General features: G+C 39.2%; 2 protein-coding genes across 5 annotated transcripts in view; one reads left to right on the forward strand and one right to left on the reverse strand.

The window, feature by feature from the left end:
• The window catches only part of tpp2 (tripeptidyl peptidase 2), a 35,118-nt gene extending 21,112 nt beyond the window's left edge, over window positions 1–14,006 (reverse strand). For 2 of the 3 annotated variants that reach the window (XM_084105215.1, XM_084105214.1), the window contains exons 1-12: window positions 13,716–13,967; window positions 12,190–12,318; window positions 11,638–11,733; window positions 11,049–11,153; window positions 9,678–9,802; window positions 9,394–9,557; window positions 7,848–8,002; window positions 5,539–5,615; window positions 4,121–4,248; window positions 3,234–3,482; window positions 2,078–2,193; window positions 1,491–1,662 (exon numbers count right to left, since the gene is read on the reverse strand). In XM_084105215.1, the coding sequence (XP_083961341.1) occupies window positions 1,491–1,662; window positions 2,078–2,193; window positions 3,234–3,482; window positions 4,121–4,248; window positions 5,539–5,615; window positions 7,848–8,002; window positions 9,394–9,557; window positions 9,678–9,802; window positions 11,049–11,153; window positions 11,638–11,733; window positions 12,190–12,318; window positions 13,716–13,880 (1,681 nt within the window). In that variant the 5' untranslated portion in view covers window positions 13,881–13,967. Of the gene's footprint in view, window positions 1–1,490; window positions 1,663–2,077; window positions 2,194–3,233; window positions 3,483–4,120; window positions 4,249–5,538; window positions 5,616–7,847; window positions 8,003–9,393; window positions 9,558–9,677; window positions 9,803–11,048; window positions 11,154–11,637; window positions 11,734–12,189; window positions 12,319–13,715 lie in introns of all 3 variants that reach the window. The other variant, XM_084105213.1, reaches the window with a different exon arrangement.
• Window positions 14,007–17,866: 3,860 nt separating this feature from the next.
• rasa3 (RAS p21 protein activator 3) overlaps window positions 17,867–25,690 on the forward strand; it is a 54,449-nt gene continuing 46,625 nt past the window's right edge. For both annotated transcript variants that reach the window (XM_084095014.1, XM_084095013.1), the window contains exon 1: window positions 17,867–18,028. In XM_084095014.1, coding sequence (XP_083951140.1) covers window positions 17,974–18,028 — 55 coding nt within the window. In that variant the 5' untranslated portion in view covers window positions 17,867–17,973. The remainder of the gene's footprint in view (window positions 18,029–25,690) is intronic.

Raw genomic sequence — 25,690 nt, forward strand, 5'->3', positions numbered from 1 at the left:
CAAATGTGAGCAATAGAAGCAGTGAAACAAACAATAGGACAACAATAAGCAAGTGCTGTGACCCTTCCCAGTTTAATCTAACGCAGTAGATGTACTTTTTATTTATTTTTATAAATAGATATAGAATAGAAGAGAAAGTGTTAGTATTAATGGATCATAATATGGCATAATGAGAGATTTATAAGCTATTTAAACCCAAAGTAGGTGTTTTGAGCACAATACAACGGCTGAGATGCGCTCGAACACATTCAGTTCCTCAGTGAAGTGTAGTGTACCTGAGTCCTCTGTGCAGTGTAGTGTACCTGAGTCCTCTGTGCAGTGTAGTGTACCTGAGTCCTCTGTGCAGTGTAGTGTACCTGAGTCCTCTGTGCAGTGTAGTGTACCTGAGTCCTCTGTGCAGTGTAGTGTACCTGAGTCCTCTGTGCAGTGTAGTGTACCTGAGTCCTCAGTGAAGTGTAGTGTACCTGAGTCCTCAGTGAAGTGTAGTGTACCTGAGTCCTCAGTGAAGTGTAGTGTACCTGAGTCCTCAGTGAAGTGTAGTGTACCTGAGTCCTCAGTGAAGTGTAGTGTACCTGAGTCCTCAGTGAAGTGTAGTGTACCTGAGTCCTCAGTGAAGTGTAGTGTACCTGAGTCCTCTGTGCAGTGTAGTGTACCTGAGTCCTCAGTGAAGTGTAGTGTACCTGAGTCCTCTGTGCAGTGTAGTGTACCTGAGTCCTCTGTGCAGTGTAGTGTACCTGAGTCCTCAGTGAAGTGTAGTGTACCTGAGTCCTCAGTGAAGTGTAGTGTACCCGAGTCCTCAGTGCAGTGTAGTGTACCCGAGTCCTCTGTGCAGTGTAGTGTACCTGAGTCCTCTGTGCAGTGTAGTGTACCTGAGTCCTCTGTGCAGTGTAGTGTACCTGAGTCCTCAGTGAAGTGTAGTGTACCTGAGTCCTCAGTGAAGTGTAGTGTACCTGAGTCCTCTGTGCAGTGTAGTGTACCTGAGTCCTCTGTGCAGTGTAGTGTACCTGAGTCCTCAGTGAAGTGTAGTGTACCTGAGTCCTCAGTGCAGTGTAGTGTACCTGAGTCCTCAGTGAAGTGTAGTGTACCTGAGTCCTCTGTGCAGTGTAGTGTACCTGAGTCCTCAGTGAAGTGTAGTGTACCTGAGTCCTCAGTGCAGTGTAGTGTACCTGAGTCCTCTGTGCAGTGTAGTGTACCTGAGTCCTCTGTGCAGTGTAGTGTACCTGAGTCCTCAGTGAAGTGTAGTGTACCTGAGTCCTCAGTGAAGTGTAGTGTACCTGAGTCCTCAGTGAAGTGTAGTGTACCTGAGTCCTCAGTGAAGTGTAGTGTACCTGAGTCCTCAGTGAAGTGTAGTGTACCTGAGTCCTCAGTGAAGTGTAGTGTACCTGAGTCCTCAGTGAAGTGTAGTGTACCTGAGTCCTCTGTGCAGTGTAGTGTACCTGAGTCCTCTGTGCAGTGTAGTGTACCTGAGTCCTCAGTGAAGTGTAGTGTACCTGAGTTCTCTGGAAACACGGGCTCGATGCCGACGGCGTGATCGGACGGGCCGGTGACGTGGGCCGGTTCCCTGAGGTAGATTCCTCTCTGAGACCCTACGGTCACGCTGAAGCCCAGGCCACTGGTGGGCAGAGACACGTGTTGCATGAGGTAGTCGAACGCACGCTCCACCTGCGCATCACATGAGCTCAGTTTAGTTCTGTTCCTTTATCGTCCACAAACTCTTTCTGTTCAAACTGTTACCGTCAGGTTTTTATCCGATAGCTGTACAAGCTCTAAATGCCACATCACATAAATGCTCATTATTATTATTATTATTATTATTATTGTTTTTTGCACTGTTTACATTTACATTCTGTACCATTTGTTTACATTTATATTTTTGGAATGTGTGTGTGTGTGTGTGTGTGTGTGTGTGTGTACTTTTCAAATGAGAGATTAAATTTCGTTGTATAGACAATTTCACCCTAGACAATTTCTGCTTTGCTTTAACAGTCAGAACTTCACATTAAAAGATATAATACTCTCCACAAGATTCTTCTGAACACAGACCCGTGAAGACGAGCACGCTCTGTGCTCTCAGTACCTGAATGATGCCGTGACCCTGTGCAAACACTTCGATATCATCCACTTTAAGAGCCGTGTTCTCCAGAGCTCGCCGCACCGCCGGCACCGTGGGACGCACGCCGTTCTGCTTCAAACCTGGCAAGCACACACACACACACACACACACACACATAAGCATTTACAGTACAAGTTCATGAGCTAGGGCTGTGCAATATGCATAATATTGTAACTATTGTTTACATTTATGCATTTGGCAGACGCTTTTATACAAAGCGACTTACATGGGATCTCGAAGTACACATTTACATTCTCATCAGTTCTTGCTTTAAATCGAACCTGGATAGTTTATAAGCTATTTAACACCAAACGAGGAGTTTTCAGCACAATGCAAGGGTTAAGCTCAAACTCTAACACATTCAGTTCCTCTGTGAAGAGTAGTGTGTGCCTGAGTCACACATCACACAGGTCATATTGTTTTTACACTGTAATATAGCCGATGTCAATGAGCTTGCGATTCAAGGTTTACCGGGGCATTTAAATATGAATTAAAAACAAAAGTGTCCAGTCTTTTGATTTCTTAAAACAGTTCAATAAACAAGTTAACATTTTGAGTTGCATTTTAAACAAAACTATTGTCAGGTTAGTTCTCTTCTGCTTTATTTTGCAAACATTTCCAAATGAGCTTTTCTACGCCTCAGAGCGGAACAGTGGAGCTTCGCTACTGAACGAATCCGCCTTTTAAACAAATGAGTTTAATGAATGATTCAATGACTCACTCATTAGTACCGATTTTCATTTATGTATAACATGATGCAAATGTGTACTTGAAATAAAACTGCAATTAGTACAAATTATTGCTGCATCTAAAACTTAAGTTGCTAAAAAAAAAAAAAAAAAAAAAAATTTATGAAATAAAATATAAAAAATTGTAATACAATATAATACAAGAAAATGCAAATATATACATATACACATACACATAGTATATATACAGCATATACAGTATATATATATATATTTAAAAAATGCATTTTATATAAAATATAAAATTAAATATGAAAAATTTAAAATATACAAATAAAGGTACTTTTAAAAGTGCTAAACCACAAAAATGTCAAATTTGAACTGAAATGAAAGCATGAAATATGATGAGATGTAGAGCGGCGTGTCGGCACCTGAGAGCACGAGAGCGATTCCCCCGCAGGCGTTGGGCGAGGACATGGAGGTGCCGTTCATGAGCTGTGTGCCGCGGAGCGTCCAGTTGGGGACGGAGGCGATGGCTCCGCCGGGAGCGCTAATGCTAACGCCCAGAGCGCCGTCAGTGCTGGGCCCGCGCGACGACCACGTGTACTGGTTCGGGGGGAGCTTCTCTCTCAGCGAGTACTCGGCCACCATCATGTCAGGCGTCACGTAAGCGCCCACACCTGCACATCAGGGTCAGCAGGTCAGAGCTGATTACACATCATCATCATCATCATCATTATTATTGACATTACATGTCAGCAGCAATGCTGTCGTCAAGTAGGGTTGGGAATCGAATACTTGTTATAAAAGTTAAATTTCAATTCCTCTTATCGATTCCTTTGTGAGCATTTCAATATGACTTTAAACCAAGTGTGAGACGACTCATGTGCTGTGTTCAGTGCTGCACACACACACACACACACACACACACACACACACACACACACACACACACACACACACACGTGTATCAGTATATCGGATCCGTGCAGCTCTTAGAGTGACAGCACTAATATTCCTGCAGCCGTCTCTATCATAACACTGATCAAACAACAAAAGTAAATTCACTGAATAACTTTTGTATCTATATTTGTAATGTATATTTTATTAATAAAGTGCAGTGTTATTTTAAATTTGATAGTTTCTGTACCTGTAAATCTTAAAACCCTGTTTATTTCAATCGTATCTTTGTTCAGTTGTAGCTTTTGTTGCGATAGCTAATTATTATTTGTTCTTTTTTAATTCAGTTATATAAAAAATGTTGTCTAGTTATATTAAACACAAAGAAGTGATGTGTATTGTGAAAACATGTCCGTACCGATCACACTGCTGGTGGTTCCTCCGGGACAGCCCACGGTGGACAGACACGGGCCGTTGTTCCCAGCGCTCGACACGAACAGAACGTTGTACTTCTGCACCGCCTCCGTGATGACCTCACAGATTCTCCTGAGGAACAAGCAGAGTCGAGGAGACGTTCCTGAGCACGAGATCATTCTCACGCTGGGACCACACCAAAACATGTTTACAGTCTTCTCCCACACCTCGGTTCACTTCAAATTCAAGGACTTAATGTGAGGACACACTTATTGTGTCCAACAACAAACGTTGAGGTTCCATCGTAGTAGTTTCGTACGCGCGTGAACGTCATGGCAACGTACAACAAAGCACCTCACGCGGGAAACGCTTAATGTAACGCGTAAATGCGCGTAACTAGCATAAATCAAGCAAGCTAGTGCTTCGCATAGGCCATGAAGTGTTGGCGGAATAACACATTAGCGGACCGGAGGGAATCATATGGAATAAATTCAAGCACTTTCAAGGACCCATAACTATGGAAGCTTGTTTCCACCACAGAATAAAACATTTTAAAAGATAATTCACACAATTCTGACTTTATAACACGCAATTGCGACTTTATTTCACGCAATTCTGACTTTATATCTCCCAACTGCGTATTATAAAGTCAGAATTGCGAGATATAAACATGCAATTCTGAGAAAAAAAGTCAGAATTTCAAGTATATTTCTCGCAATTGCGAATTTATATCATGCAATTTTGACTTAAAACCTGCAATTGCGACTTTATCATGTAATATTGAGATAAGTCAGAATTGTAAGATGTAAACTCACAATTGTGAGATTAAAAAGTCAGAATTGTGAGATTAAAAAGTCGCAATTACCTTTATTTCTTTTTAACTTTCAAGGATTTCAAGGACCCGTGGGAACCCTGCTTATAAGATCTTCAAAATGTGATAGATCACAAACACGAGGACAAATGATCCTAGATTTAACCGTTTTGCTCCTATAGACACACGGACAGATTTACAACCAGAGTCCCGACTGTGAAAACGGGAAATCTCGCAAAATCTCTCGAGACTTCAGGATAAACAGGACCGCACTCGGACACGTCTAACCGGCATGCATCTCGCGATCGAACAAGCCTAATGCTATGATAGTGATTGGAAAGCTTTCGACAGAATTGCCACAAATGGTCAATCTGATCCTCCATGTCTGATGGTCACGTGTGCGGTTGCCAGATCTCAAGAGTTTAAATCCCCCAATCAGAGCTTCTTAAAATCACATTTCTGATGTTCATATCCATCCTGATAGAACCATCAACATAATCGGGACTTTATTTAGGATCGTCGGAAAGGGAGAGATCGGAGCAGCGATGGTGTGGAGCAGCGTTAGGAGCAACTAGCTGTGTGTGTGTGTGTGTGTGTGATCAGAAGCTCACCCTGAGTTTGGCCAGTGTGTCGCCTCGCCGTAACTGTAGTTCACAAGATCACACTTGTAGTTTACAACTTCAATCATCTGCAAAAAATAAACAAATATATATAACACAAACAATAAAGCAGCCGTGACAGAGGAGTCTGTGTTGACTTGCCACATTTATAAACGTGTGAAAGTGATCAAGAGTCTGTATCTGCAGGAAAGTTTCTCCTGTCCTTCGTCTCGTCGTGTTTTGGTGAGTTTTAGTGAAAGCGTGAATCGTATTATCAACATCTCTCTTTAAAGTAAAGGACACCCTTGTTCTGATATTTTATATCTAATGAATGACATTCAGACATATTTAATGTGTCTATTATATTATATTTTTGAGTTTAAAGATAGATGTATTTTATTAATTTGAATCAAATTATATTAATCAAATGTATCCATTTATTTATTTTAATCAAGTTTCATGTATTTGTTTTAATCAAATTATTTAGTTATTTACTTGGTCCAATTTATTTATTTATTTATTTATTTATTTATTTATATATATATATATATATATATATATATATATATATATATATATATTTTTTTTTTTTTTTTTTTTTTTTACAGTTTTTCTTATTTTTATTTAAATCAATAATTTTGATAATTTTATTTAATTTAGTTCTATCAAATTTATTTATTTAATCATTTATTCAATCAATTAACTTTATAAATGTATTATTTTTATTTATTTAATTAAAATTGTGATTATTTATTTGAATCGTTTACTTTACTCAAATTTATTTAGTTAAAACTTATTTTTATTTGCTTCTCTTTAAAAAAAATTCTCTAAACATGTCCATGAAACCCAGTTTGAGAGCTGTTAATGTAATATAATACTAACTTTATATATGATTTTTTTTTAAACGTAAACTTGAACGAAAATTTGAAATATTGAGATAAAACAAGTCGAAGTAAAACTAAAACTCAAATAAAATAGAAATATATTAAAATAATGACTCAAGACTGAACAAAAAAAAAGAGGAAAATATACAAATGAAAGCTCACTAAAAATACTCTAACTGCATGTTAATAACACTAAAGCAGAGATGGGAAGTAACGATGTACAAATACTTCATTACCGTACTCAAGTAGATTTATCAGATATTTTTACTTTACTATTTATTTTTGTGGCAACTTTTTACTTTAACTCCTTACATTTATAACACAAATATCAGTACTTTCCACTCCTTACATTTTACAAAACTGGCTCGTTACTTTAGTTTAAAATAATTTCAGTGGAGTTACCGTTATTATTTTTTGCGTCATCAATACCAAATTAACCGAATTGGGAATATACATTGCGCTCGACGCACTACAAGACGACAGACTCGGCGGCATTCATTCACGGCAAATCCATCCCAGACACACACACTGTCCTACACACAATTACGCTATGACACGTTACACTACACAGAAGGTGTGTATACCCTAGTTGCTCAAGTGCTTGAAGGGATTCAGGACAAACCCATGCACATCTGCAGACCTGAGGGCATTCATCACTTGCCATTTTTATGGTCTATTTGCATATCAATAAAGATTTTTTTAATACAATGCGCACTGAATTTGTAATTTCTCCAACTTTTATGGCACTTCAATTGTAAACATTATGAGCCTGACATATTACATTTATTATCATTAGCACATGTTCAAAGATGTACTAGCTGTCAGCTCATTTCTGCTACGCTCCTGCCATCTAGTGGGTGTTAGTTGTAACTCTAAAAGTATGGGGAACTTCTTCATTAATGTCTGTTTAGCATTTCATATTTTATCCTTTATTTTCTTTCCAGAAGCCATATTTGAGCACACACACATACATGTAGATTCCTTTAAATGATAAGGGGAAGATTAAAAAAGAGGAACTGGATGTGTGAATACTGGAGTCCCCGTCTCTGTCACAGTAATCATATATGTGATGTTTCTATTGGCAGACATCCGTTTAAAATGAAGCCGATGGCATATCAAGAACCTTTTCCCATTTCCGCTTCAGTTTCAGAGTGACATTAGTGTGGTCCAGGTAGCTTTGCATAAAAAATGGTTGTCATTCGCAAGGCTACTTTTACTTTTATACTTTAAGTAAATTTCCAAGCCTGTACTTTGTTACATTTACTTGAGTAAGGAAATTAAATCAGTATTTTTTAACACAAGTATCTGTACTTCTACTTGAGTACTTTTGCCATCTCTGCACTAAAGTAACCCTGCTTCAACAGTTCCTGATGATGTCACTCGTGATGTGATGATGATTGACAGGTGATTGACAGGTGATTGACAGGTGTCTCTTACAGCTCGTATGAGGCCGGTGCCGGTCTCCATAGTGCTGAGGCGTGTGTCCCCGATCTTCAGCGCCAGGATCTGGGCTCCCGGGGCCACGCCGTTGCGCTCGGGCTCCTCGGGGAAGTGTCCCGCTGCGATGCTGGCCACGTGTGTCCCGTGAGCTCCTGCATACACACACACACACACATCAGTGTGCAGACTCATCACTTACACATGCTTTCCATGAAGGACTGATGCAACTGTAGCTTTTCTAGAAGATTCTGTAGTGGAAAACAGCATAAAAACAGACATCTGGGGTCTCGTTTATAAATCTGTGTGTAGGGTCTTTACTAAAAGTGTACGTGCGCCTGAAAGCCAAAAATGGCATATGGCAAATAATATTAGACTTATAAAACTGTGCGTACGCCAAAACCCCCTTTATAAACCCGTCAGCGATGTATTGTGCACACATGCGTCTCCACCCGGAAAAATAACCATATATGAGCTTACAACGCCTCGTTTCACTAGGCATATCCTCATTTGCATATGCATAATCATCCACGTTATATCATGTTTAACGGTGCAAGACATTAGGAAAACATGAGATTCAGATGTGCATCACATTATATTGCTAAAAATCATTTAGTAGCCGATCCTTGCCTTGTTTATGAATAAATAAATCATATAGTATAAAACACATTTCAGAGAAAGTCAATCTTTTCCACTGGCCAAATAGTGTTTTTAATTGCTTTATATTTTTAATGGAAACTGATAGGCTTTATTGTGCATTATTGATCATTATTTGCGTGTAAATATTTTCTCAGACCGTTCTGCTGTTATCATGCGCTGAGCAAACATTAAAACACAGTAAAGTGTTCGACAGCAGCGCATACACTACTAATATTTCAATTTATTACAATATATAAAAATATAAAAAAAGTTGTAACTTCTCGGTTATGATTTCATGTTATTTAAGTGCTTAACTCCATTCATGAGGTGTATCAGGTGTAAAACAGTGTTTAAATAATTCTTATGTATTTAAACTGTTATTGTGAACATGCACTGCATTAATGATCACATCCAAAATAAAAGTTTGTGTTTACACAATCAATGTGTGTGTACTGTGTATAATTATTTTGTGTATATATATATATATATATATATATATATATATATATATATATATATATATATATATATATATATACACACACACATGCATGTATATACTTTACATATATTATTTATATTATAAATAAATAAAAAAATATTTTATATATAAATAACACATTTTTCTTAAATATATACATGCATGTGTGTGTATTTATATATACACAGTACACACACATTGATTATGTAAACACAAACGTTTATCTTGGATGTGATACACCTTTGCCCAGCACTAGTTATTATAAATCACGACGTGTGTGTATCATGAATTAGTGAAGTCTGTTTATTTTTATCCATTATAAATTCCCCTATCAGGGACAATACAGTATGTTTGATTGGATGTGTGTGACGTGGCGTCCTGTTCTGTGTGAGGGTTGTGAACGAGGCGCGCTGTCATCACTCTCACCTCCGCTAGTGACGATACACAGCGTGTTTCCCTCGTCGTAGATGTTCAGCGAGTAGTTGAGCATCTCTGCGGTTCCCAGCGTGGCGTACTCCTGTTTCTCTCGGTACGAGCTCAGCACGGTGCAGGACGACAGCTCTCCGGTCTCAGACGTGTCCACCACAGCCCTGACACACACACACACACACACGTCAAGTCGAGTCTCCTTCATTTATACAGCGCTTTAACAATATAGATTGTTTCACAGCAGCTTTACAGTTTAGTGGTTTAGTTGTGTGTGTCCTGACCTCCATGTGACGCCGTCGTGCCACGACACGCAGTCGTAAACCGGCCCTGGGTCGCTGTACTTCTTCTCCAGGGTTCCCAACAGCTCCACGTGACACTGTAGCTCCTCCCTCTGCAGTTTCTCCATCTGAACACACACACACACATTGACACTTTTTATTTTTTTTGGAATATCGCAGTTTATTATAATGATTTATCCATGAACATCATTCAGAATCAGAATCAGTTCCTCTTGCAGCATCTCTGATCTTCTCTGATGACGAGGGCGGGGCTATAACCTGTCACTCACATGAGATCAGCCAATAGCAAATCACAACCATCCAATCAATTCCCCACAGACACAATCAAGCCCCGCCCACATTTGTTCTTGTTCCAGAAGCGTTTCACTCGGATATACAGAACAATAGAGGAGAAAAGACCAGCACAACTTCACTTTCATGCCAGTTCATCCTTCCCTCGGGTTTATCAGGAGTCCAGGGCTGCGTTCCCTTCACTCGCTAACTTCCCTCCGTCTCGTTCACTCGGATGTACGTCATTGCTTACGTTGCATGAGTGCCCACTACCTGCAATAGGCTGAACTGGACCATGCTAAGCCCTTGATCACTTACAATCCACTATGGGGTTGATTTATTTTTTATTTTTTTCCTTTACGAAATTGTTTAAAGCAGCATTCTATATGTATATAGGTGCGTTTGAGTTGGTTAATTTATCTTTTTTTTAAATAATTAATATCATAGAGTTGTTTGTGGTGGGGTAGATTAAACGCAATATACTTTGACGTCACAATCGTGTTGCATTGTGGTACATGGAATGCTTCAGTACACATAGAACAACCTAAAAATGCTCAAAATTGTAACAAAAAAAAAAGATAAAACCAAAAAAACAATGTTAAAATTTACTAAAAAATGATTGTATAATGTCTACATGTGTCTCTGAATGCACACTGAAGGGAACAGGCTTTAGGACCCAGAGGAACAGCTCATTTACTCCATATAGAGATATAAGCCCATCTAGAGTCATCAAATATCATCTTATATTATTATATTTCCACAAGAAGTCGACAAAGACACACAATGTAAGATATTCTGAGCTGAATTAAAAGGTTTATGCATGAAATTCTGAGTTATTTTGAATTTAAGTAGAAAGAATGTGAGGAATGTGCTTAAATTACTATTTATTTATTGATCAAATCTAGTAATTTAAAGGTAAATAAAAAAAGTATAATAAAAAAAAATATAAAAAAATCGCATTACGAAAAAAAAAAAATTAAGTATAATTTTAGGGCTTCGGGTCAAAGATGTGTTACAGAGTGCGAGGGAAGGATGAGGGTTGATGTATTACTCATGTGTGCAGCGTCAGGAGAAGAGTCTGACCTGAGAGGGGTTCGGGTGAGTCTGGTCGAACTCTTCTATCCTGCGGCTGGCCTCAGCCAGAGCCGATCTGTGCGCCGGGTCCCACAGCTTCTCCTTACGCTCTTTCTGAACCGCACACACGGGAATATCATGAGTGAACATCATCAGCATCAGCATCATCATCATCAGCATCATCATCATCATCAGCATCATCATCATCATCATCAGCATCATCATCATCAGCATCATCATCATCAGCATCATCATCATCAGCATGCGTTTGTTTGAGGTCGACACATGCACACATGTGATACTCGGGTATCGTTTGAATTTTAATGATTCCGATTGTTTAAAATCACCTTTTTCTGTGCACACGTTTGGATGCGTAAAACAGCATGAGTCGAATATTAGTGCTGTCACTTTAAGAGTTGCCCAATACTTACACACGCCTGCACTGAAATTCGTCTCGCGCTCGAATTGTTAAAAGTCATATTGAAATGCTCACAGAGGAATCGAAATTTTAATTTTATGACAAGCATCCGATTCCTGACCTCAAGTATGGGATTCCCAACCCCACATGCACACGCCATCAGCTCCGCCGAACCATTACCTGTATCCTCTCCTTCAGAGCTTTAGGGAAAAAATCATAAGCGTTCTTTATTCCGACGTGATATTTCCCGGACGGATTCTCCCACTCATCCGGAATCTGAAGAGAAACAGGAAAACCTTTAGAGTCACTGAAACACAACATCATCACACTAATAAAAAGAAAAATTCGCATTTTTTTAAACCATGCTACTTTTTTTAATTAGTCCAAGAGAATGCTTGGCATCATGGCACTATTTTACCTGATAGTTTTGAATAACCTTCTGAAATATTATTATTGTGCAATAATGGAAATGTGTTCAATTCTGTGTTCGTGTCGACGTGCATGAGCATGCATTTATGGATATGAATATGATAGAGTAATTTCCACTCAGACCAAACAAAATCCTAAATAAAGATAGATTTTCTTTCTTTTGACTTTAGGGTGAAAAATGAGACCCAAACATGTTATTGATATAGTTTCAGTAACCCGAGCGTCTGAAGTGTGACGGATATGAAGTGTGAGGGATGAATATGAGACGCAAGTGTGCAGAATAAGAGCGTTTGCTGGTCTCACTTTGAGCGCTCGTCCCGTTAGCCCGGTCACGCTCCCGTCCTTCAGCTCCGCCACGCTGGACATGTTCACGTCTCCGCTGCCCGTCGTGTCGATGATGTCCACGATCTTGGGTTTCCCGTCTGTGGTGATCTGACGAATCAGACAAATCAGATCAGCTTACGTGAAGAGATGCGCTTGAACTCAGATGTTGAGAGAGCTCGTAGAGAACACATGATCTCTAGTGTTGCTGAATGAGCGTTACATGTGATCGGCTGAGGTGACAGAAACAAGACATGCACGTCACATGATTCCCTCAGTAGTGAACAACTAGAACAGCTGACAGTTGAGTGTGTGTGTGTGTGTGTGAGTGTGAAAAAACAGCTGCTGGATCCTCTTACAGGGATGCTTTAAACAGGGGGAAGAACAGCGTAGAAACGTAAAAATAAATAAATATTGATTAATATAAAAAATAATTAGAATAAATCATTTTATTAAAAAAATAATAATAATAATAATAAATGTATGCATTTGATTATAATATTTATTAAAATAAATGAATAAAATGTAATTTTAACTGTAAAAATAAAACAAATAAAACCTATTTTATTAATATAAAAAAATATATATAACCATTTAAATAAATAATAAATTAATACTTAAGATTTAAATTAAGTTAGCCTAATTTAAATAAAAACCTTTGATACACACATAATTTAAATACATAAATAAAAATAAGAAAAGCAGTGTAAAAATGTAAATATTACAAATAACATTAAATTAAATTGAGAATAAATAATAAATGAATACATTAGATTTACATTAATTGAATAAAACATTGATTAAAAAAATAAAAATAAAACAATTAAAATAAATTGATGTAAATAAAAATAATAAAAACAATAATAGAAAATAAAAATGAATAAATAAAATATATTGATTAGAATGAATGAAGTCTGAATGAATATATACTATTATTTATACATAACAATAAAACACATAACAATACAGTACAGAAAAAAAATGTAATACATTTAATATTTATAATATCAATTTTCTCACAGTATTATTAACTGGCTGCTTATATAATGCTGATGTTTGGAGGCCTGTGCCCTATCTAGACAGCATCCTGGATCAAAGGCTAATCTGCTGTCTATGTAGGTTTGGAAACAGCCATTGTCATATAGAATACAATGTTTCTGTGATGTCTGACATGACAAATTAATTCCACATGAACTTATAATTGTATCTACCAAATCATATACCTCACAAATCCCATAGTACATGTCTGAGAAGCTATGGTACAGCCGTGGTGCTTCTTTGTACGTTAAGTCATTGCCATTGATGAGGATGACACAGCTTGCCCTTTCAAACACGCCGTTTATGTGTTTTGCAGATTTAATCAGCTTAATTGGCTACGGATATGTTAGTGCTTCAGTGTTTAAATAATGACACGGGAGTTCCGGTACCGTCCAGTGTCTGTGGCCCCTTAAACGGGAGTAAAACCCAGTGCGGCCTAATGCTGAGCCGAAGCCGCGGGCTCGATTTACCTGCAATCCCGGGGCCCCTGGGTCCACCCCGGTGTCGAGGATTGCGATGAGCACCCCTCGGCCATCGTACTCCGGGAACTTGGTGAGGAACGAAGCAGCACCGGTCTCTTTTTTCGGAAGTAGCCCATGGAACGGGAACGGATCTTCAGCGGAATGAACAGACATGACCGTGCAGAACGAGGATGAAAACACAACGCGACAGCGACCGCGACGGACCGGTATATTATCGACACAATGTGCGCGAGAACGGAGCGACTTTCTTAAAGGCGCAGTAACACACTCAATCTCAGTCACAATAAACACACTCAATTCACAGTGGTTTATTATTACATAATGTCACTCGTTAATTATAACCTTATATAGGAATATAAAAGGTCCGAGCTAACGGGGAACGTTTTCGGAACGCTCTCTCAAAGTTACGAACAAACGCTCTTCCAACAACATTACAGTAAAGATATCTCTCAAAACATTATTTATACATCGTCCACGGAACGTTTTAGTTCATCTAATGTTTTACTTGTTACTTTTGAATGTTCTTTGAACGTTCCCGTAACGTTTTGACGTCCTTTGACGTTTGCAAATTGAACGTTTTCATTTGCAGAGAACATTCAAAAATAACATTTTTAAAACCATTCTTAGAACAATATTTCTGTTAGTTGTGCTGGGCACTGCTTACTATCTAGGAATGTGTATTAATCTTTCCATACAACAGTAAGTGCACTGTGGGTTTGGGGAACTATAGTTGTGATGGTAATGTGGCTTCAACCGCTAGATGGCTTTAATGTTCCACTATGAGTTATTATTAGTGGCCATCGGCTAGTTCTGCATGCTATCCAGGTCTGCGATATATTGTGCAGTTTATACAAACAAACTGCTCAATTACTACAACAATGCAGTCAAATGACCAGCACTCAGTGTAAGAGAAGGAAATAAAGTGTGTGTGTGTCTGCTAATGTGAGTATGAGAATCTGGGACAAGTGATTATAGAAACGCATTAAAGCAGCAGCGCAATGGAGGCTTTATGAATATGGATTTTACTGCTGGGTTTTTCTGCATTTAATTTGAATGTGTTTTATTGAGGATATTCCTCATTCTGTCCAGAGAGATCTGCTTTATTGCTCATGCTAATCTCCACATGGATGCTGTATCCCTCTCCTGGATCCAGTGTGAGGCGTTTCCAGCTGCGACTCGAGATCCTGCGCTCTATAATTCTGTGTGTGTGAACAGCTATTTCAAGTTCATCTCTGTTTCTTTGGCTTGAGAGTGAAATTAAAGCACTGTTGAGCATCTCCATCCGTTATACAGCACACACACACACACACACACACGCACACACACACACACACACACACACACTCACACACGGTCTGGTTTTACTGGGGACATTCCATAGACCTAATAGTTTTTATACTATACAAACTGTATATTCTGTCCTCCTACACTAAACCTACCCATCACACACACACACACACACACACTTACCCGACCTACCCGTCACACAAAACTTTCTGCAGTTTTACATTTTCAAAAAAACTCATTCTTTATGATTTATAAGCTTGTTTCCTCAATTTAGGCCCACAGTGACACGAGTCCCCATGAGTGTGTGTGCATTCAGGTGTAAGTCCCCGCCGGGATATAAAAACATGTATACACACACACACACACACACACACACATACACACACACACACACACTCACTCACTCACTCAAACACACGCACACTCACTCACTCACTCACACACACACTCACTCACTCACTCACTCACACACACACACACACACACACACTCACTCACTCAAACACACACACACAAACTCACCCACTCTTACTCTCTCTCTCTCTCTCTCACACACACACCCCCACACCCACACACACACTGGTGGTTTACCACAGGGCGTAGTCAGCTGTGTTTTGACTAAAATAAAGCATCAATAGACGGTTACATCGCCCCCGTCACACGCTGCTCTGTGTGTGTGTGTGTGTGTGTGTGTGTGTGTGTCTATAAACGCACGCTCCTTTCGCTTGCAACCTGTGCTGTGATATTTGCATGCGGCTGGAGCTTGTAACAAAGTATTGTTTGTTTCAGAATGTTTGTATATGCGTCAAAGCATGATGATGCTCCAGAAGTCTATCAATCCAGCCATGCAAACATGCTGACGTCACTGCGCTTCAGAGCCGTTCACACCGGGTCACACACACACCGGGTCACAACAACAGCCCGCTCTCAGCATCTTCCTCTTCACTGCTGACAAACACTGGAAGACGAAGCATCCGGGACGAATCAGCCAAACACTTCAATGAGCTTAAGCCAAACAATCAGGCCAGTAAAGCCCACAGGAGCGAGGCCCGACAGCTCTAGTCCGGATAAGACCAGCTTCAGGGTCATTAAAACATCACCCACAACTTCATTATCCTTCAGTAAGAGGCTCAGGGACAAATCTGGCGTTTATACTGTAGCTGAAACGGACGCTTGACATGAGATCTGTTTCACAGCTAAAGCTTCACTCCTTCTCTTCACAACCAAGAGGAGATTTCAGTCACATCACCAAACCGGCGCCCATGTTACTGTATTCCATCTGGTGCTCTTAGTTTTACGGGGTTTTTTTTGTTGTTGAATTTTTCACTTCATCAGAATGGTACGAAACTTGGTAAAGGTTTTGGTACTTGCTGTGTGAACACACAAAAAAATCATGGACATGATTCAGAAAGGTTAAATGGTCCTGAAAAAAGAATAAGTCACACTTGTGCTCCACACGCACTGGACATGAATGGGAGACGAGTTTCCTCTAGTGGAAGCGTTTGGCACTGCAGCCGAACACACTCTCACTGAAAGCTCATTTCCTGAGATATCAACCTCATCTTTGGAACACAACTTGTTTAGATTTATAGCTTTGATTTTATGATGTTACTTTTTTTAAGTTCACTTTTTAAAACTTTTTCCACTTCAGCAATAATCTGCCAAGTGTCGTCTTTGAAAAGAGATCAAACTCCAGTCTGTCGCTCTTCAAGCGTTCAAGATTTACCACAGTTCAAGTTGGAAATTTATTTTCAGGTCTATGCTCAAAAAGTGAATAAATGGATTATAAATTTAGTATAAATAAACCCCATAAAAATACAAAATATTACATAAAAAACATTATCAAACTAAAATATAGTACATTCATTTCATTGAAAAAAAAGAGCTGGAACTGACACACGAAGAGCACGAGAGGGTTAAGTTATGAAAATGTTATTTCTGAATGTCTGAATGAAAAATCAATGTGACACTGATGGGGCAGTGCAAGTTGGTTAATTTGATACACTGTAAAAAAATATATGATTAATAAGTAATGACAACAAATGTTTGTTTTTTTAGTTTTTTTTACATCGCTTTAACTTATTTGAACAAAATAAGTTTTTTTTATAAGTTATACAAGATTCAACTCATTTTAATGTAATTTAAGTTAAAATTACTTAAACATCCAAGTTGATTGTACTTAAGAATTTAAGGCAGCAACTTTAATTTTTGAAAGTAAAATTACATGATATTAGGCCAAAATTGGGAATGTGGTTCAGAAAACAGTGCAAAAGTGTAACAGTATTGACAATTGCTTTGAGTGTGTAAAATTACAGACAACTGTGACTTTCATTATAGTAAGTGTTTCAGGATGACTAATTTGGATAACATCTACAATAAACTTGACACACCTAGAAAACTGATTTTTATGCAGGACCAAACCTTCAGAAATTAAAAATGAATAAATAAATAAATAAAGGAGTAAAAACGACTTGATAAAATAAATATATAAAATAAATTTGTTTTTGTATTATTTTTCCCCCTAATTCATTATTTTTTGCTTTTATTTTTTAATATTTTTTATGCTTTTACATTTTATTTATTCATTCTTTTATTTATTTTTCCATTTATTTAGGCCTATTTATTTTTTATGTATTTATTTATTTATTTATTAATTAATTAATTAATTTTTAATTTCTGCAGGTTTGGTCCTCCATAGATTTTGACGCGACGTTTTCGCTGAAGACGCGGTTGTAATGTGATAGTCCCCGCCCACTTCATGACGCAACCACGTTGTCGTCGAATCAGCACGCGATAAACCTTTCCAGGCCCCTCCCCCTTGCTCGCGTTGGAGCTGTGTTGTCGCGGCGCGCGCTTCTCTCAGTCCGGTGAGTCACCGACACTGTGTGAGAGAGAGAGAGAGAGAGAGAGAGAGGGGGGGACAGTGAACGGTAAACGGTAAAGAGCTGGAGCTGCGAGCATGGCGGTCGAAGAGGAAGGTCTTCGGGTTTTCCAGAGTGTCAAAATAAAAATCGGTGAGTTCTGGCGCGAATGAAAGCGAACGTTAAATGCGCGAGACCATTCTAACTGAAATCACACGGTCGCGCGCAGTGTGCGTGTCTATTGTGAGAATGTGTGGATTTCCATACAAATATACTCAAAATGAACGTGTAATAATCTCATTCAGCTGTTAGTTGAGATATATATGGAGCATTTGATCGTATTACAATATAAAAAAACTCATATATTTGTTTGAATGACGCCTCAGCTTAGTTTAAAGTCTTGACTGGACGCGAATAGCTGCACATCCAGATGCGCGAAAACACGATATTTGTGTTTATTCGTGTCTTAAACGTGTGTTTTCCTCCAGTATATAAACACAGATCAGGTCCGGTGTGTGACAGATAACACATTTATGTTCTGATTTGTGATTTGTAATGTTTATAAAACATTAAAATGTCCAGTTTTCTGTCGTGACTGAATGTTATTTATTTAAAAGGTTTCGATACAACGCTCTCCTGACCGTATTTTTACTCGCAAGATTCTTTGAATGTTTAGTTGTAATATTCCGAGAAGGTTAACATTAACATTACATTATATCGATGTTCTAAAAATGTTGTCCTCAGAACGTTATAAGAACGTTATGTGTATGTTATTATAACGTTTTATCTGAACATGTACATGCAGGACATTAGTGAAGGCTGTGGGAATGTTCCCTGTTAGTTGGTGTGACAGATGTGTGTGTGTGTGTGTGTGTGTGTGTGTCGTTCCAGCTGTGGATGTTTAGAAGGAGCAGAACACTTTTAGCCCTTGACTCATAAACGATACTCATAAAAAGATGCATCTGAAATCATTTATACAGGCACTGCAACAAGTAAAACATGCATATGAAACCATTCTTTCCGACTGAAACTACAGAAATACTTGTGATTTTCTTCCTGGACAGACAGATAACGTTAGTCAGACAGACAGCATTATGTTCTCTGTGTTCTTCTCAGTTTCACTGCTGGCATGCGGTTTGACTGATGTAAACATGATAAACCCAGCGAAGAAGATTTCTGTTTGACTGTGCATGACATCTGAAATTGTACATTTGTATTGCCTAAGTATGAATCCAGTTTCTGCCACATAGGAAACAAAAACATGCTTTTGTAAATCATATTTATGACATTAAAACTGGACATTATTACATATTTAGTCATAATTATGACTTTTAATGTGGAAAGTGGAAATTATGACAGTCAAAATTGTGTCTTTATGGCATAATTTTGTCTTTTTATGATGTTATTATGATTTACCAAAGCAGATTTACCTTGTGTGGCGGAAATGGGCAAAGCATTTCTGTGTGTGAGTGCTTTTATTTGTGCATTGTGTGTGTGTGTGGGGGGGGGGGGGGGGGGGGGGGAGGTGTTTATTTGTGCACTGTGTGTGTGTTGATGTTGTTCTCTTCCTTCATCTCTGCTGTTCCAGCACACACATGTATGAAGTGAATGAGTGTGTGTGTGAGCTGCTGTCATTGAGTTGTTTTTGACTCAGATTAAAGCAGAACACACACACACACAGTCTAATCTAATCTCTGTATGGCACAGTAAACGCGGCGCGCCGCCAGGACACGTGTTTGGCTCTTCTCCTCCATATGAACCACAGTGCAGCTGCACACGTTCATACGAGACTTAAATATCCCTCGCGAGACAAACATCAGTTCTTGAACATTAAGGTTGACCATGCACAGTCTCTGCCAAAACATAATGGCATTAAAAAGAGAAATTATTATTAATACCCTACTGTGGTAATACATAAAGTCTAACTTTATCCGCATACATACAATGCACTCGAGATATATATAGCAAATCTCAACTACATGATTGTTTTATAATGTCGCAAAATAACTTCATTATCGCAGAACTCTAATCTGCTGAATGCGAACTTTGCACATAAACACACACGAGTGTGAGAACAGAGCACATCCACGTTTGCTGGATGAAACGCAGTGTTTCCTAACGTCTTCACGTCTCTGTGTGGCGGTTTGGTATTTTTAACCCGATTGCTTCACCAGCGTTTGGCATGTTTTGGAGAAGTAGTGACAGTCGACGGCTCCACTTCACGCTCCTTCAGACGGCGAGAGGAAACCCAGCGTGATCTGAGTGAAATCTGGTGTTGGTGGATGTTATCGGTCGTCACACCCTGTTTTACTGAGAGTCTCGTGTCCAGTTGACCGTCTCTCTCTGCTAGTCAACCGTTGCGTTGGCATTAGTTGTCCTTAAGCTAATGAATATGTGATGCAGATGCTGTTAATATTGGCTGGAGATATTTCATCAGATCTGTCAGAGCATCGGATGTTTCATATCTGGATGAAAGCTAGCGGTTGGCCAAAACAAATACTTGCCCAATATGTTGCAGAATTATACAGGATCACACACTAAAAAAAAAGAAGCGACTTTTTGTTGATTTTGCGTGAATCACAGAAAACTGGATAGTGTTGATAATACACTGGTAAAGTGACCATAAAATTATATTTTTTTCTCTGAGCTGAGTGAGTGAGTGGAGGCGGGGCTCATTTGCATATTCATAGAACCACGCATACTAAATGAGGCAAGGGTGTCTAGTTACATTCAAGATATTTTAAGACATGAAGAAATAATTTTCAAGGAAAAAGCGCTTAAATATGTCATTTTGGTGAGTTTTACGGGATAAAATGATGGACTTCGACCCGTTGGACCCCATTGGAGTCACTATATGGAGAAAAATCCTGGAATATTTTCCTCAAAAACCTTAATTTCTGATTTCTGACTGAAGAAATAAAGACGTGAACATCTTGGATGATGTGGGGGAGAGTGAATTATCAGGAGATTTTAATTCTGAAGTGAACTACTGCTCTAAATGCCTTGAATCCTGACGTCTCTTGTGCACAGGGCATTATGGGTGTTTTTCGGAGTGCTGCTGATAATTGTGTCGCAGGTCAGTAGACTAAGATCTGGCCGATGTGTCGACGGAAGGAACCGGAGGCTCCCTGTTCATTCGGGAACATATAAGGAGTTCTGCTCCGGGTTTCCCGACGGATCTCGTGTCTGGAGGAAACGCTGAGGGCTTTTAGGGGTCAGGAAACAGGAAACGGTTTCACATCACTTCCTGATTTGGCTGGATGATCTGCAGAGCTGCTTGTTTTTTTCCATATTCCTGGGAAGCAGCGGGATAATGCAAACCAGATGGAAGTTCACTTTGACTGTCAAGTGGAGAATCATGAATTTCCTTCTTTCACTCACATTTCAGATCAACACTGACTCGGTTTACTCTATAAATTCATGATCAGGGTTTGAAATTAACACCCGTTAACAAACGCGTGTAATAATCAGCCGTGGCGGGGAACGCTGTCGAATCACGAGTGTTGTTGTTATGTTTACTCACTTTGCTGGGAAGTTTGTGTAAGTCAAATCTGCACAGATTTAGTGCAAATACTCGTGAGTCCTCATGATATATTAAATACAGTATTGCTCAGAATCTGCTCATATCTGCTCACTTGAACACACTCGTCGCTACACTACACATAACGGCACGCTTGTTCATTTGCATTGAAGCAATAGTGAAGATTAAAAAGCATTCGGTGAACAGAAAAGACATTGTTATTTCCCAGCATCCTACAGTTTCTGATGTTCTCTGTCCTGTATTGATCTTTCATCTAAAACACATTTATGGTGAAGAGGATGAAGAGGAAGATGCTGGATGACAGGGTTTAGTTTGAATAAGAAATGAATGTATGACATCAACATTTTATATATATATATATATATATATATATATAACGTACTTAATCTGGTTATTTTCTTTTCTTTTTTTTTTTGGCTAGTAGAAGTTCTGAATGGCCGGTAACTTAAAAATTTAGTTGCCAAATTGGTCAGTGAGTGAAAAAGTTAATTTCAAACCCTGTTCATGATCATATTGTGAATGATTTATCAGTGATGTTAGCGCTGCATTATTAATCTAATAATCATGCATATGGAAAAACAACATGCGCCCGCTTGCAACATCATGCGTGTTATTGGTTAATGTTAACTAGTAGTCATTGCCTGTTTAGTTGTTATTTTAAGCCACTTTTGTTGGACCTTTCTAAACTCTTGCCATTAGTTCACTCAGTCAGCTGGGTAATGTAATGAAGGTTATTGATAGATAGCATTTCTAGACGTTATACCTTTAATGACACACGCCTCTTACTCTTTAGTAATGTTCAAAGTTGGCATGAAAATGAAGTTACACTCGTCTTTTCTCCTCTATTGTGTCGTATATCGAGTGAAACGCTTCTGGAACAAGAACAAATGTGGGCGGGGCTTGATTGTGTCTGTGGGGAATTGATTGGATGGTTGTGGTTTGCTATTGGCTGATCTCATGTGATTGACAGGTTATAGCCCCGCCCTCGTCATCAGAGAAGAGAAGAGATGCTGCAAGAGGAACTTATTCTGATTCAAGATTAACAGGAACATCAATTTAACACAATAATAATGATGTGCACAGATGAATCATTTAGAATAAACACTGCAATATTCCATAAATAATTGTGATTTTGACTCATAGGGGAAGTGATGTCACAGACGGCCATTATGACTCACGGATTGAACTTGTATTCCTGGAATACCGCTGAAGAATTAAGTGGTTTTGGAGTATTTAGGAAAACTCAAAGTGTAATGAGTTTAATTAAATGAGCTGGTTTCCTCTCTTTGTGTCATGCTAATCTGCCAGACGTTTATCAGTGTTTTCATGTAAACCTCAACACGCGTTTCCTGTTGACATAATCAAGTGCTCTCATTGGAATATCTGCTTCTGTTGATGGTGGATTCCCGCTTAGCCCTGTAATATCCGCATATTTCCACCTGCCTCGTGAGTTTCTGTCCTTGTTTCCACCTTCCACACTCATGCAGGGCAAACAGACGCACGTCCTTCAGAAGTTAACAGAGCATATCCAATATATAACTCTCATACTGCCGGATTTATGGACCAGCGAAGTCATAATGGCCAGACTAGGGTCAGTTAGCTGACACACTGGAATGTGCAAAGCGAGTTGTCTGAAAAATGAGTTGACTAGTTGTTTTTAAAAAAAACAAAAGCTGAGATTAATGTGTTCATTATGTTTGTCACAATTATTATGAATAATATAATATTAACCCTTAAATGCATCAATGTTTCGCCAAGCATTATTAGCCTAAATATTCTGATCTTTAGCGACCTGGATCTATATTTTATTATAACATACATATATTATATCTCTAACTGCCGCAATAGTATAAAAGTCTCTTGATAATTTAATGACACAGCAGATGGTGGTACATTCAGTGAGAAAATACTATTTCAATATTTTTTACTTCAGAATTTCACGTTTCATTCAAAGTGTTGCTTGCCATTTCTTTGTAATTATTTGTAACACAACAAGGAACTCCTGCACACTATCAATTCTTGCAAACGAGTAGCAAAATTTCATTACCAACGTTTCGGTCTCACGACCTTCATCAGGCAATTATTTGTGAAATTTACTAGCAACCACTCTCACCAGTCTGATCACAGTTAACCAGTTAACCCTGCTGGTTACACCACTCTCACCAGTCTGATCACAGTTAACCAGTTAACCCCTGCTGGTTACACTGCTCTCACCAGTCTGATCACAGTTAACCAGTTAACCCCTGCTGGTTACACCGCTCTCACCAGTCTGATCACAGTTAACCCCTGCTGGTTACACCGCTCTCACCAGTCTGATCACAGTTAACCAGTTAACCCCTGCTGGTTACACCGCTCTCACTAGTCTGATCACAGTTAACCCCTGCTGGTTACACCACTCTCACCAGTCTGATCACAGTTAACCAGTTAACCCCTGCTGGTTACACCGCTCTCACCAGTCTGATCACAGTTAACCAGTTAACCCCTCCTGGTTACACCGCTCTCACCAGTCTGATCACAGTTAACCAGTTAACCCCTGCTGGTTACACCGCTCTCACCAGTCTGATCACAGTTAACCCCTGCTGGTTACACCGCTGATCACAGTTAACCAGTTAACCGCTCTCACCAGTCTGATCACAGTTAACCAGTTAACCCCTGCTGGTTACACCGCTCTCACCAGTTAACCCCTGCTGTTTTGAGTCTGATCACAGTTAACCAGTTAACCCCTGCTGGTTACACCGCTCTCATCAGTCTGATCACAGTTAATCAGTTAACCACTGCTGGTTACACCGCTCTCATCAGTCTGATCACAGTTAATCAGTTAACCACTGCTGGTTACACCGCTCTCATCAGTCTGATCACAGTTAACCAGTTAACCACTGCTGGTTACACCGCTCTCATCAGTCTGATCACAGTTAACCAGTTAACCCCTGCTGGTTACACCGCTCTCATCAGTCTGATCACAGTTAACCAGTTAACCACTGCTGGTTACACCGCTCTCATCAGTCTGATCACAGTTAATCAGTTAACCCCTGCTGGTTACACCGCTCTCATCAGTCTGATCACAGTTAATCAGTTAACCACTGCTGGTTACACCGCTCTCATCAGTCTGATCACAGTTAACCAGTTAACCCCTGCTGGTTACACCGCTCTCATCAGTCTGATCACAGTTAACCAGTTAACCACTGCTGGTTAATACTGTAACTACATCATTCTACTCTCAGCATCTTTCTCCATCGGCAGTGAATTCTTTACAGTAAAGTGATTGGTTGTTGTTTGGATGATCTTGTGAAATAGACTTTATTTTGCTGTTTTCTTTTATGTCAGTATAGTTGCTAGTGAATCGTTTGAGATTGTATTTTTTATTTTTCCGAATTTCTTGTGAAAACAAACTTACTGGAAACATGTCATCATTTCATTGACAAATCCTCTAATGCATAAATGTGAAACATAAGTAAGTCCTGAGTGTTTTGGTTTCACTCTCAAGCCTGAAAAGGAAATGCCATTTGAAACTCTACACCCACTTCCTGTTTTGATGCGCGGGGTTGTTGACAGTAAATGGGTGTAGCATGCAATCTAACTCCAGCGACTCTCAGACGTGCGTTTTTAAACATCACAGTGTGTGACAAACCTGTTTGAAAACAGTCATTATTTCTGCAGGTCCCGCTAGTGGAACAGAAGAGACACACTGACAATGTGACCTTATCTTAAAGTCTGCATTAAAGTGAAGTTGTGGCAGTTTTTTGTTCCATATTGTGACGTATATCCGAGTGAAACGCTTCTGGAACAAGAACAAATGTGGGCGGGGCTTGATTGTGTCTGTGGGGAATTGATTGGACGTTGGATGGGAAGACAATAGGAATTGTTTGATTTCATGGTGACTTTAAAGATGTTTTCCTATCACAGGTTATTGGGTGAAATTGAGGTAATGGGCCATAATACAGCAGTTTATGCTTAAGCCGTTTATGACTTTACTCCGATAAAGTAAAACAGGTTAAATCATTTACATGACCACACACATTGTCGACTTATTATGCATAATCGGGTTAAGAATGTGCATGTAAACACAGTCATTGTCTCGTAACGAAACATGATGTGCAAAGTTTGAATATGTGTAAATGTGTTGCTCACTCAAAGCAGTGTATGTGTCTGAACATGTGTCTGTCGTGTCCCTCGAACGCTCGTGTTTTAGAGACGCTAAACTACATCTTGAATGCAGTCGGAATTCCTTTCCTACGATCTCATTTCCTCTCTCTCTCTCTCTCTCTCTCTCTCTC

Source organism: Abramis brama (assembly GCF_963993115.1).
Source record: "Abramis brama genome assembly, chromosome: 2".
NCBI lineage: Eukaryota > Metazoa > Chordata > Actinopteri > Cypriniformes > Leuciscidae > Abramis > Abramis brama.